Here is a 13,708-nt window from a genome sequence, read left to right on the forward strand (position 1 = left end):
AGCAAAACATGAAATTATATTTTTTTCTGAATACTCAATGTTTTTTTTTTGTCAGCAGAGGTCTGTGGTGCAGGCTACCTCTCAGATAGCCAAAACTGAGCCAGGAACCCAGCTCAGTGTCACCAGTCTGCAGCCTGTACACATCAGCCCAGAGGTGAGTCAGACACACTTACTGTGTGTGTGTCAGTCATATTATCAATCTAAAAACCACATCAAACCTGCCTGTACCACCCTCTAGCTCCTCCCTAGCACTGAGGTGACGGTGTTAGTCAGGGACAGCAGTGTAGAGAGGCAGCTGCAGCACCAGATAGAACAGCCGGGGCACCAGGCAGCAGCGCCAGGAGACCACATTCAAGATTGCTCTGGAAAAGCACTTTGCATCCCCTTCATCATCCCTATGGAACTTCTCCAGTACTACCAGTCTGTGTACCTGCCTTTAGTACATGCAGACAGAGAGATAGGAGACCACCTGTCAGGCTCAGGTCCTGATCAGCCCGTCCAGCACACCAAAACTGCAACTAGCCAAGTAGGTCAGGGTCACGAGGCAGACTGCAGCTACACAGACACACAAACACACAAACACGTATAAATAACAGTATATGAAGCGTATCTGGTCAGTTTATAACCCTGACCCTGGCCACTAATCAAACTGTCCATGAATGATGGCTCAGAGTTTTCAGGACCTAATTTAGCTCAGCGACGCTGTAACCCGTTCTATGTTTGCGTGTTCTCCCCTCAGGTCCAGCAGCAGCTCACTTCAGTGCCAGTTCAACACGTGTACACCAATCAGGTCCAGTATGTGGAGGGAGGAGATAACAGCTACTCCAGCAGCACCATGTAAGAACGAAACACATCAACAGGAACATTTGTCTTGGGTTTGATTCCTGTAGTTTGAATGATCAAAGACGTTTCTGTGCTTCACTCAGTCGTTCTGGAAGCTTCCCATACACTGACGCCCCGCTGTACACCCAGACCACGGCTGCTCAGTATTATGAGGGTCAGACCGCCCCCGGCTCACAGGCCTCCACACCTGGCACACCCCTGACTGTCTCTGTGACCGCTGGCACAACAGGAGGCGTGTCCATGTTTGTGGCCCAGCCCACCAGTGCATCAGCAGGAGGGGCCACAGTGGTGACCGCGAGTGGCACCACCAATGGGTCAGGTGAAGGGGCGGGCACGAACGGTGGCACAGCAGGCAGCTATGTGATCCAGGGGGGTTACATGCTGGGTGGCAGCAGCACCAGCAGTGGAGGAGGAACAGCGGGCAACAGTCAGAACTACTCTCACACCGCCCGCGCCTCTCCAGCCACCGTGAGTATTACAGAGGGCGAGGAGAGTAGCGTGCCGTCGGCAGACAAGAAGGTATGCAGAGGCGCCAAGCGCGGGAGTTTGTTCTTGTTTTGTTCTCATCTACACACCCGTTGGGTGGCGCACGCTGATGATGTCACGGTGTGTTCGGGCTGGAAGCACAATTAAAAAATGTTTAGATTTGGATCAGAAGGCTAGGGTCACACAGAAGATGTTAGTCAGCTGTGGTTTCATGAAAATAAAACTGTGACTTCCTAAAGACAAACAAACCGTGACCTCATCATGTTCATATCATTACTGTGCATGTGGCGTCATATTGAACCCCATATGAAAACGAAAACATCCCATCAGTACTCATTCATTGCATACCAAAGCTGTATGCCCCGGCACGCAGACCCGTGTGTTTGATGTCATTCTTGGTTGATGGATGATGTAATCGTGGTCAGTGTGTGTTTATGGTTTATTAATCGAAGCATGAACTGTTTTCACTGATGTCTAAAGTGATGACTAGCTTTGCTAATTGCTCCAGCTGTCTTCTCTGTGGTTGCCTGTGTGCCAGGTACAGTGGTTGCTGGATAATTATGAGACAGCTGAAGGAGTTAGTCTGCCTCGGTCCACCCTGTACTGTCACTACCTGCTGCACTGCCAGGAGCAGAAACTGGAGCCCGTCAACGCCGCCTCCTTCGGGAAGCTCATCAGATCTGTGTTCATGGGGCTCCGCACACGCCGCCTCGGCACACGGTGAGACCACGACACAAACCAGGAACGGAAAGACCGGTTTCACCAGACAGGAAGAGAGAGAGAGAGAGAGAGAGAGGGAGAGAGAGAGAGAGAGAGAGAGAGGGAGAGGGAGAGAGGGAGAGAGAGAGGGAGAGGGAGACAGTTAGAGAGAGAGAGGGAGTTAGAGAGAGAGAGAGAGAGAGGAGAGAGAGAGAGAGGGAGAGAGAGTAGAGGAGAGAGAAGTAGAGAGGAGAGGAGAGGGAGAGAGGGAGAGAGAGAGAGAGAGGGAGAGAGAGAGACAGAGAGAGAGAGAGGTAGAGAGAGAGAGGGAGAGACGGAGAGAGGGAGAGAGAGAGAGAGACAGAGAGAGGAGAGAGAGAGAGAGAGAGAGGGAGAGAGGACAGAGACAGAGAGAGAGAGAGAGAGGGAGAGGGAGAGGGAGAGAGAGACAGAGAGAGAGAGTGGTAGGGAGGGAGACAGTATGGATTCAAGATTCTGTTTCTGTCACACACACAGTGTTTGACAGACAGACAGCGTGTTTGTTTATCTGGGCTTGTATGAAGGTATGAAGCTTTGACCTGTTGTTGACAGCGGTAACTCTAAATACCATTACTATGGACTGAGGATCAAGGCTGGCTCCTCCCTCCTCCGTCTGATGGAAGACCAGCAGCACCTGGCCATGAGGCAGCAGCCCTTCTCACAGAAACAGAGGTTCACACACACACACACACACACACACACACACACTTTGTCTGATGTCTTGTAACCCATCTGAACACTGTCAAACTTTATAGCTGTGTAGCTTTGTAGCGTTCCCTCGTCACTGTGTGATCCGCTCTGTAGCTTTGTAGCGTTCCCTGGTCACCGTGTGATCCACTCTGTAGCTTTGTAGCGTTCCCTGGTCACCGTGTGATCCACTCTGTAGCTTTGTAGCGTTCCCTGGTCACCGTGTGATCCACTCTGTAGCTTTGTAGCGTTCCCTGGTCACCGTGTGATCCACTCTGTAGCTTTGTAGCGTTCCCTGGTCACCATGTGATCCACTCTGTAGCTTTGTAGCGTTCCCTGGTCACCGTGTGATCCGCTCTGTAGCTTTGTAGCGTTCCCTGGTCACCGTGTGATCCACTCTGTAGCTTTGTAGCGTTCCCTGGTCACCATGTGATCCACTCTGTAGCTTTGTAGCGTTCCCTGGTCACCATGTGATCCGCTCTGTAGCTTTGTAGCGTTCCCTGGTCACCATGTGATCCGCTCTGTAGCTTTGTAGCGTTCCCTGGTCACCGTGTGATCCGCTCTGTAGCTTTGTAGCGTTCCCTGGTCACCATGTGATCCGCTCTGTAGCTTTGTAGTGTTCCCTGGTCACCGTGTGATCCACTCTGTAGCTTTGTAGCGTTCCCTGGTCACCATGTGATCCGCTCTGTAGCTTTGTAGCGTTCCCTGGTCACCATGAGATCCACTCTGTAGCTTTGTAGCGTTCCCTGGTCACCGTGTGATCCACTCTGTAGCTTTGTAGCGTTCCCTGGTCACCGTGTGATCCACTCTGTAGCTTTGTAGTGTTCCCTGGTCACCGTGTGATCCACTCTGTAGCTTTGTAGCGTTCCCTGGTCACCATGTGATCCGCTCTGTCCCTGCTCCTGTCAGGTTGAAGCCTGTGCACAAAGTGGAGGGGATGACCAATGGAACAGCATCAGGAACAGGCCAGCAGCAGCAACAGCAGCAACAGGGTTCTGGACAGGTGGACATCAGCACCCAGGTTCAGCAGTACCAGCAGTTCCTAGGTGAGTTAATAATATAACATTTGTTTCCAAGGGGCCGTTCAAAGCACTCAGGCCACTTTACGAGTTTACCTTTAAACAAGAACGATATTTAGATATCTAAATAAAAATATAAAAGATATTTTAATAAAAGTAACAAGATAAAACATAGAGTAAGAAATAATAATAACTGTTATTACTATAAAACTTATAATGGTTAACAGAACCATTATTATAAGTACTGTTATAATAATTATAACAGTTAACCCTAACCAGAGATGCTGTTGGGTGTGAGGGACAGGCAGAGGCGATTAATGTCACCTAGATGGAAATATGCAGACGGAGAGACATTATGGATGTGAGATCAAAATGATAGTGTGCTGTCGAGGATGACACTCAGAATCTGGGGGAGGGAGAAACTGAGGAGTTATCAATGGTAAGTGAAAATCTGATGAGATTTGATACGGTGGATTTGGTACCAGTGAGGAGAACCTTGGTTTTTATCACTGTTTAAAGTTAACCAACAGAGAGAGGCATGAAAGTGACGGTTAAAGGCTGTAAAATATAAAAAGGGGACAGAAGATGGGATCGGATCGTTGACTGTCTGATTTAATTGATCTTGTTTTTTGTGTATCAGATGCATCCAGAGCTCTCCCAGAGTTCCCAGATATCGACCTCCAGGGAAAGTCTCTGCCAGAGGGCATCGAGCTGGAGCACATTAAGAGCTTTCAGCTGCTCTACAGAGAACACTGTGAGGTAACCCCCAGAGAAGACATTAGTCAGCTGATGTATGTATGCTGACTTTTTGTGAGGTTCCTATGAGTGGACAGTAAAAGACTGCTTTGACAACAATATATCCAACATATAGAACTGAGGTTTCCTATTGGTCAGTCTAACTGAGCCTCTGACTGCATGTCCTTGTGTCCTTTCAGGCCATACTAGACGTGATGGTCAACCTGCAGTTCACTTTGGTGGAAACTCTGTGGAAAACCTTCTGGAGGTTCAGCCAGAGTCAGACTGGAGACGCCACGCTGGCTGTGTGAGTGCTGAAGAAACAACACACTAGAAACACAGGAAGACACGTCTCCATTAGGAATCCAATTCAGGTTGTTTAATCTGTGTGTGTGTGTGTGTGTGTGTGTGTGTGTGTGTGTGTGTGTGTGTGTGTGTGTAGTCATGATGAGTCAGAGAAGCGTCTCCCTAAGTCCTGCCTGGTGTTGCTGTGTAAGTACGAGCCAGTACTGCGCTGGAGTCGTGACTGTGATAATAGCCTGTACCAGGGCCTGGTGGAGATCCTCATCCCTGATGTCCTCAGACCCATCCCCAGTAAGACCCTGCCAATGGAGTCAAACATTTCATGGTCAATTATGAGACAGATATCCAGATGTCATGAAAAGCTGACTCTAGTAAATACCAAGTGGTCCCCTGTGTTTGCCCCAGGTGCCTTAACCCAAGCCATCCGCAACTTTGCCAAGAGCCTGGAGAGCTGGCTGACTAATGCCATGATGAACATCCCTGAGGAGATGGTCCGCACCAAGGTACTGCCTACAGCTGGCTCAACAAGTGTTCTGGTCCATGCAGCCTGCTGTGCTTTAGGCCTGCAGAACCAGCCCTCTCAGAATAATACTTAATAATAATGAGGTGCTTTCTTTTGTTTTGTCTTTACATCAAACACAGTCATTGTGAATGCAGTATGTCACCAGGACTATTGATAAAGTCTTTGAGTGATCAGCCGTGTAAATACATGCAGACTGGAACCCTGTCCCTGTCACAGGCCCGAGCTGGACATACATTGCCCATCCTTAGTAGCCCATCCTTAGCAGCCCATAGAACATGATGATCATCAATGTGTGTGATGATCAGCCCACTGATACATCAATGTTTGCATGTATTTACATTTCACACTTTAAATCAATCGGTCTTTATTTTAAAGCTCCAAATCACAACAAATGTTCTCCTCAGACTCTTTCCAAACAGAGCAGGTCTAGACCGGACTCTATGTTCTATTATTAACAAAAACCCAACATCAAGACCGGATCAGATCCAGTCCCATCTTACAGACAGGACTCGGTCTGATCACATCCTTTCATCTTTCCTCCTCGCTCTCTCTCAGGTCACATCTGCCAATGCCTTTGCTCAGACTCTGCGTCGCTACACCAGTCTGAACCACTTGGCCCAGGCGGCCCGCGCGGTGCTCCAGAACACGGCCCAGATCACTCAGATGCTCTCAGATCTCAATCGTGTCGACTTCGCTAACGTCCAGGTTGGTTCATTCCTGCTCATGCTGGCGGCTTACATAACTTCAGTGTTTGTGGTTTCAACTTGCTGAGTTGTTTCTGTGGTTCTTCTGAGGTCACGTGTTAGTTCGATGATTATTGTGTATTTCCTGCAACCTTCCAACTCAAGAAATGTAAACCAAGCCCACACAGCATTTCCTTAGATACAGCTCCTCCAGTGATGTAGAGCAAGCTACCAGAGAGAAACCAGATTCAGTCTTTATAAAGATGGTTAGGAGACGATGTATTTCCTCTCAGCAGGACTTTACGCAGAGTCTATCGTAAGGTGACAGGTCTGTGAAATCCCACTGACACCTTTCTGCCAAGTTCCCGGGAGGAGGATCAGGGGATACAGATTGATGATGACGTGTGGGAGGAGAGCCTTAAGGCTGATTTATACTTCTGCGTTGAATCAATGGCGTACCCTACGCCGTAGGTCCGCGTAGCTCCCGTACCTACACCGAGGCCTACGCACGTAGCTGACCTCCTCCAAAATGTAACTCCCCGTAGAGCCGACGCGGAACGCAAGCTCTGTGATTGGTCCGCTCGGCGGCTTTGTCTTTCCCGCATTTACAACACTTCCGGGATCCCAGACATCGGCCGCACATCGGCAGTGTATTTCATCTCCTCCTCTCTATTCTTCATGTAATCATGTCTGTATGATAAACAGCAACATGTATCAGCTGTGGATTAACATAACATGCTCTGAAACTCTGTGCAAAAGTAAACAGAGATCGTAGCGGGGCCGGAAGCAGGCGGCCGGCTATCAGAGAGACCGCACTGCCCTCAGGCGTTTCGGCGGAGAATTACTGCGCGACACGGACACACCGACGCACAAGTATGTGGGGCTCATGTCCGCGTCAGCCCCTGCTGCGTAGGGGAGACGCAGAAGTATAAATCAGCCTTTAGCAGAATCAGATCATCGACACCAGTTAATACAATTTAAAGTAATACACAGGCTCCATTATTCTAAATCTAAATTGCATAGGATTTTTCCCACAGTCTCTTCTCTGTGTGATCGCTGTGAGTCTGCTGAGGGCTCCCTGGCCCACCTTTTTTGGACATGTCCAAGGCTGTATACCTTTTGGTGTGAGATATTCAACTGGGTTTCTGGAATGTATGGCTGTGTGTTCAAACCGGACCCTGAGATAGCATTATTTGGATATTCTCCATCTTTATATAATCAAAGTCTCTCTGTGCAGAGCACTATCATGTATGGTATGGTAATTGCTAAAAGAGTGATATTAAATCTCTGGAAGTCTGTGCCCCAGTTCAAGACCTGGCTATCTGACCTCACCTGTGTACTACACATGGAGAAAATCTGGTATGGCATGATGGGCAATCTTACCAAATTTTTCAACATCTGGCAACCTTTTTCTTCTTACCCGATTGGACAGAGTTCCCTGACAGTGTCTGATGTTACTGCTCACCACTTACCTCTCTTTAAAGATTGGTCTTAAATGTGACATATCATGCAAAATGGACTTTTTAATGGTTCTCTACCTGAAATATGTTTCCCTGGCATGTCTACAAACCCCCGAGAATTAAAAAAATCCATTCTGCCCCTGTTTTGATTTCTCCACCTTTCTGTAAATGTGTGTGAAACCAGCCGTTTCAGACTTCCGTGTTTTTGTTACGTAACAACAATATCCGGTCTGTCACGAAGTCAGAGCTCGGAGCTTGTTCAGCCCATAGACTGTATAAAATACAACTCAACCCCTCCTCCGTTTTTCATTCCCTGCACACATGTGTGCTAACAAGGAGCTTAGGAGGGAGGCATGCTAGTTGTAGGCTGTCTTAATAAACACAAAGGTCGCTTTGACTCCCCACGTCTGCAGATTTGAAGATCTAGTGGATGATTTTTATTTATCATGGATAAGTGCTAGCGCTAGTTAGCATAGCCACATAGCTACATGTTGGTAGCTGTGTACCAAGACACACGTCGACATACTGACAAATAAAACAACAAGAAACACTAAATCTGTGACCAATGGTTCAGAAAGGTCCTGCTGCAGGCGCCTCTCCGTCAGGATCAGATTCTGGATCAGATTCAGAGGGTTGAAGTAACGTGATCTCTGAGCAGCCGTGTATATTCAGCCAACATGTAAACATTAGATCAACGTGCTGGACAGCCGACGCATATCCACTTCCTGAGGGGGCGTGGTCAGAGGGAAAACAGCCTGTTCTGAGCAGGGCTGAAGAAGAGGGTTTTTCAGGCAGACCAGAATCTGATTTCAATGTGTTTTTTTGAGCATAAACTTTAAAGACATGTTTTGGGGACCTCTTAGACCAATATATGTTGATGAAAAAAGCGTGATATGTCACCTTTAAGAAATATTGTGCAAGTGATGCCATGTAGCATAATGTAAGCCCTGTTTTGTTTGTTTATTTGTTTGTTTTTCTGTCTGACTTTATTCTTTATAACTTTCTGAAAATCTTAATAAAAACATGGTTTAAAAAAATAATCCCACTGACACCTGATCCTGATCCGCCTTCTACAGGAGCAGGCTTCATGGGTGTGCAGGTGTGAAGACCGCGTTGTCCAGAGACTGGAGCAGGACTTTAAGCTGACCCTCCAGCAGCAGAATTCTCTGGAGCAGTGGGCTGCGTGGCTCGACGGTGTGGTCTCCCAGGTCCTGAAACCCTACCAGCAGAGTCCCACCTTCCCCAAAGCCGCCAAGCTCTTCCTGCTGAAGTGGTCTTTTTACAGGTGCGATGGGAGGAGCTCGGATGTCTTCATTTCCAGTCTACTTTTCTTTCTTTGTTCATGGTGGGAGTTTTATCCACATGTGACCCACAGTGGATCTCAACACTGTGATCTCTGAAAAGAAACAGAAATGAGTGCAAACAGGAACATAAGAACTAATCATCAGACCAGCACTCTGTGTGTACATTTAGTCATCTATGCCAGCTGTGAGGATCCACAAACAAATCAGTAACCATTAAAATGTCCTGCATGGACACACACAGGAGTAAAGGAAGAATCCCAACCTGTGATCACTGTTACTTCAGTGATGCTTGAACTATAAAACGGATCAAACAGCCTCCAGAGGTCTCTCTCTGACCCACAGCTCATACTGGAGTTCATAGAAGTGACGTAATTCAAAAGTATGACTTTAATAAGATACATTAACTCCCACCCTCTCTGCAGCTCCATGGTGATCAGGGACCTGACCCTGAGGAGTGCTGCCAGTTTTGGTTCCTTTCACCTGATCCGCCTGCTGTACGATGAGTACATGTACTACCTGATTGAGCACAGAGTGGCCCAGGCCAAAGGAGAGACCCCCATAGCTGTCATGGGAGAGGTACGAATACACTAAAGTGATGCATATATGTCAAACAGTCAACAAATTCATGACTAACACATTTCCCCCTTTCATCAGTTTGCCAGTTTAGGCCGGGGTCTGAGCCAGCTGGATCCTGATAAAGGTAAGTCTGCTGTGTTTCTGAAGCGTCTCAGACTGACCCCGTGTTGTATCTGTGTTAGCGTACGATCAGTTTGAAGAGGAGCGTTCACAGGACGCCTCTAAAGTCCTGAAGAGAACGTTTCAGACAGCGTTGGTACTGTTGGTGGCTTATTTCCAGTGGACTAACTGGACGCCATCTTCTGAGGAAAACTGAAACTGATATCAGTGATAATATAACATATATGTTATTATTATTATATACAGTATATATTTATGATATAATATTCTTACACTTCTCACAGAAAGTTCAGGTTATTTGACTTTCTGGTGAAAAAGTTCATGCTACAGTGATATTATCTGATGAGGGCGTTTAAGTAGAAGCATGCAATGTGGTGGGTAAACCCACACTAAATAACTCCTCATGTGTCAGCATCGACGTCTCACGCTGTTCACAAGACGACTTATCGTCTGCTGAGGCGTTCACTCTTCTGACCTCAGGTCATTCAGGTTCTGGGGTGCGGGGTTACGACCCTCTACACGACGCCTCAGTGCTGTTGTTGATCGATTGTTAGGTGTCGCCTTGGTCTCATGGTGTCAAAATGTGAACAGCACAATGAAGAGGACTGTTTAAATACAAGTTTACATTGAACCAGAACATTTAGTGATGGATTAGACACTTGAACACTTACACTCTTGAACTGCAGTGTTATCTCCTCACCGAAGGATCAATATTTAAATTTGGACCAGTTAGCATTCGAGGGACATGTGAATGCGCTTTGACCTCAGTCATGCTTCAAGCCTTTTGTTTATTCCAGAAGAAGAAGAGGAGGAGGAGGAGGAGAGTGATGACGAAGGTCAGGAGCTGTCCCTTCCCTCAGACGGCGCTGTGCTTGGAGACGAGTCTCTGGAGCCGCCCGCCAAGCTAGCAAGAATTGACCAGAGAGTCCTGTTCACCACTGGATCAGCTGACAACTAACCATTGAAAGACACTACACACACACACACATGGGTTACACTGGTTACAACCACACACACACACACACACACACACACATGGATGTATAAAGAACACCACTTAACACACCCCACACATGTATATAGATCTTGTATGTGTGCTGTCTCGCTGCATACTGTAACTGTCGCACTTGTTTACACATGTACACACACACACTCTCACACACTGTCAGTACTGCTGCTGCCTGGATGACCCGACCACCTGTTGGTCCCTTTGATTCAACACATCATCACTGGCACGGGGACAGGAAGTGACAAACCAGACTCTGTTGTAGAAACGCTGAACGTTTTCTCTCAGTCCAGTTTTTAGAATTTAAAAAACAAACTGAAGCTGAAACGTTTTCCTCTCATCTCATCGCTGCCTGCTCCGAACCTTCATCCTCCGTACGACGCCCTCTCACAGTGCTGATAAAACACTGTGTGTGTGTGTCTGTGTGTCTGTGTGTCTGTGTGTGTGTGTGTGTGTCTGTGTGTGTGTGTGTCTGTGTGTCTGTGTGTCTGTGTGTGTGTCTGTGTGTCTGTGTGTCTGTGTGTGTGTGTGTCTGTGTGTGTCTGTGTGTCTGTGTGTGTGTGTGTCTGTGTGTGTCTGTGTGTGTCTGTGTGTGTGTGTGTGTGTGTGTGTGTCTGTGTGTGTGTGTGTGTGTCTGTGTGTGTGTGTCTGTTTGTATGTATGTGTCTGTGTGTGTGTGTGTGTGTGTGTCTGTGTGTGTGTGTGTCTGTGTGTTTGTGTGTGTGTGTGTGTGTCTGTTTGTATGTATGTGTCTGTGTGTGTGTGTGTGTGTGTCTCTCTGTATGTATGTATGTGTGTGTGTGTGTGTGTGTGTGTGTGTGTGTGTGTGTGTGTGTGTGTGTGTGTGTGTGTCTCTCTGTATGTATGTGTGTGTGTGCGTGTGTGCGTGTGTGTTATGAAAATTTTCCTCTGTAGATATTTTCTGAGGTGTTCAGGAAGTTGTGTGTAGGTTTCCTGATTAATTTCTCTGCCTGTAAAGCCGGGGTTAGGGTCTGGGTTAGGGTCTGGGTTAGGGTCTGGTTTAGGGTTAGGATTAGGGTCGGGGTTGAAGGTCGGGGTTTAGGGTCCGGGTTGAGGTTTGGGGTTAGTTGTTGTGTTCTTGGAGTGCCTGTGGCAGCTGTTTCACTCTCTTGTAAAGATGACACTGTGGAGAGGATCTCTTTACCTGAACACCTGTAACAGGAGAGAGGAGCTCTTTACCTGAACACCTGTTCTTGTTCCAGGAGAGAGGATCTCTTTACCTGAACACCTGTAACAGGAGAGAGGAGCTCTTTACCTGAACACCTGTTCCTGTAACAGGAGAGAGGAGCTCTTTACCTGAACACCTGTTCCAGGAGAGAGGAGCTCTTTACCTGAACACCTGTTCCTGTTCCAGGAGAGAGGATCTCTTTACCTGAACACCTGTTCCTGTTCCAGGAGAGAGGATCTCTTTACCTGAACACCTGTTCTTGTTCCAGGAGAGAGGAGCTCTTTACCTGAACACCTGTTCTTGTTCCAGGAGAGAGGATCTCTTTACCTGAACACCTGTTCTTGTTCCAGGAGAGAGGAGCTCTTTACCTGAACACCTGTTCCAGGAGAGAGGAGCTCTTTACCTGAACACCTGTTCCAGGAGAGAGGAGCTCTATGTGTTATATTTTAAGCGCTTCATTCCTTTCCTTTGAAATATCTTTCTGCATCGTTTTCCTGTGACATCTCTTCCTCGCCTTATTTAAATCTTTCATTCCTTCTGTGTGCCAAACCTGTGTTTCTGCTCTTACCCCAGATCTTAAGTTTTATAATCTCTGTTTTAAAGAAGGACTGTGCCTGAGTAGGAACAGTAATATATTCTGCTGTATATTTATCCACTATTTTTAATTCTGTTGTCACTAAGTGAACCTCTTGTGCAGTGTATGGTGCTGTGTTGTCACACATTGTAAGAAACCTCTGTGTGCATATTTGATTTGTGATTGAATGTTCAGTTTTCAGTCCTCTTCATATCTGATGATTTTCCACCAACAGGCTGAGGCCCTGCTTTTTGCACATGCTGACTTCGAACATCAGACAGTTTCCAGAAATCTCTCTCTCTCTCTTTGAAGTCGTAGGTGTGAATTTGATGGCGGGGTGCAGGTGTCAGACTGTGTGAACATCTTGTGCCGCTCTGTGGTTCAGAGATGTGATTGCTCTTTACTGCACAGTCCTCATGTCCCTGCTCAGTACTCTCAGCTCACTGTGTCTCCGCCTTCCTGCCAACGACTTTCTTTTGCTTCGATCATCCATATTCTTAAACACTGTTTGTACGATTGGTTGATGTAGACATTTTCAGATTTGTGTCTTTGAACAGAGTGCATGTTCTCAACAGGCATCAGCAGCCTCTAACCAGCACATCATCCTTTCTATGGAGTCTAATGCTACCACAGCTGAGCACATGTCACTCCAGTAATGATCTACAGAGAGAGGCCATTGTTTCCCTGTCAGAAAGATGTGTATTCATTTTACAGTGCATTGTTTCTTATGTACAAAACAAGCTGGAAAAAAGTTGTTCAGTGGCAGTGTTTCATGGATTTGGTCTGCTGTAAGTATGACTGTGCCTTTGGAGGTGTAGAGTGCAAAAAGATGTTTTTAATTTTAAAGATATAAATTAAAGAGTTTTTAAAATTGCACTTGTTTTTGTTCCTACAAATAATCAGAGTCCAATACAAAACTGCAACAAACCCCCCCCAACACACACAAATACACACACAAATACACACAACTCTACTGAGAGGAACGTGTGGGCGTATTTCTGAGGTTAAACAGACGGAACAGCAAACAGCTGAAACTTTATATTCTGCTGTGGCTTTAAAAACTATATTCAAAAATGTTATCTATTTATTATTAATCAGATTATTTAATATATATATTTATTACATTATATTTATTAAATATCTATATTTATTACATTATATTTATTAAATATCTATATTTATTACATACCTGTTTAATTCATATATATCTATTACATCCCTATACTATTACATACCTATATTTATTACATCCCTATACTATTACATACCTATATTTATTACATCCCTATACTATTACATACCTATATTTATTACATCCCTATACTATTACATACCTATATTTATTATATATCGGTATTTATTATATATATCTTAATTTACTTCCTATCTTTGTTTATATTTCTGTCATGTTTGTGTTAAAGACATGTATACATGAATATAAACATGTCTGTATAAACAGCAG

The 13,708-nt window shown here is 46.0% G+C and overlaps 1 protein-coding gene across 14 annotated transcripts in view; it reads left to right on the forward strand.

Annotated features, from left to right (window-relative positions):
* Positions 1-10,810, forward strand: part of rfx1a (regulatory factor X, 1a (influences HLA class II expression)) — a 16,778-nt gene extending 5,968 nt beyond the window's left edge. For 3 of the 14 annotated variants that reach the window (XM_034678474.1, XM_034678477.1, XM_034678475.1), the window contains exons 4-19: positions 56-154; positions 239-526; positions 740-837; positions 927-1,362; positions 1,868-2,049; positions 2,620-2,739; positions 3,664-3,800; positions 4,414-4,532; positions 4,709-4,815; positions 4,951-5,102; positions 5,217-5,314; positions 5,890-6,039; positions 8,554-8,762; positions 9,204-9,357; positions 9,436-9,481; positions 10,275-10,810. In XM_034678474.1, coding sequence (XP_034534365.1) covers positions 56-154; positions 239-526; positions 740-837; positions 927-1,362; positions 1,868-2,049; positions 2,620-2,739; positions 3,664-3,800; positions 4,414-4,532; positions 4,709-4,815; positions 4,951-5,102; positions 5,217-5,314; positions 5,890-6,039; positions 8,554-8,762; positions 9,204-9,357; positions 9,436-9,481; positions 10,275-10,435 — 2,556 coding nt within the window. In that variant the 3' untranslated portion in view covers positions 10,436-10,810. The remainder of the gene's footprint in view (positions 1-55; positions 155-238; positions 527-739; positions 838-926; positions 1,363-1,867; positions 2,050-2,619; positions 2,740-3,663; positions 3,801-4,413; positions 4,533-4,708; positions 4,816-4,950; positions 5,103-5,216; positions 5,315-5,889; positions 6,040-8,553; positions 8,763-9,203; positions 9,358-9,435; positions 9,482-10,274) is intronic. The other 11 variants (XM_034678478.1, XM_034678479.1, XM_034678480.1 and 8 more) reach the window with 11 other exon arrangements.
* The last annotated feature ends 2,898 nt before the right edge of the window (positions 10,811-13,708 follow it).

The sequence above is a fragment of the Notolabrus celidotus genome, unplaced genomic scaffold, assembly GCF_009762535.1.
Source record: "Notolabrus celidotus isolate fNotCel1 unplaced genomic scaffold, fNotCel1.pri scaffold_157_arrow_ctg1, whole genome shotgun sequence".
Taxonomy (NCBI): Eukaryota; Metazoa; Chordata; class Actinopteri; order Labriformes; family Labridae; genus Notolabrus; species Notolabrus celidotus.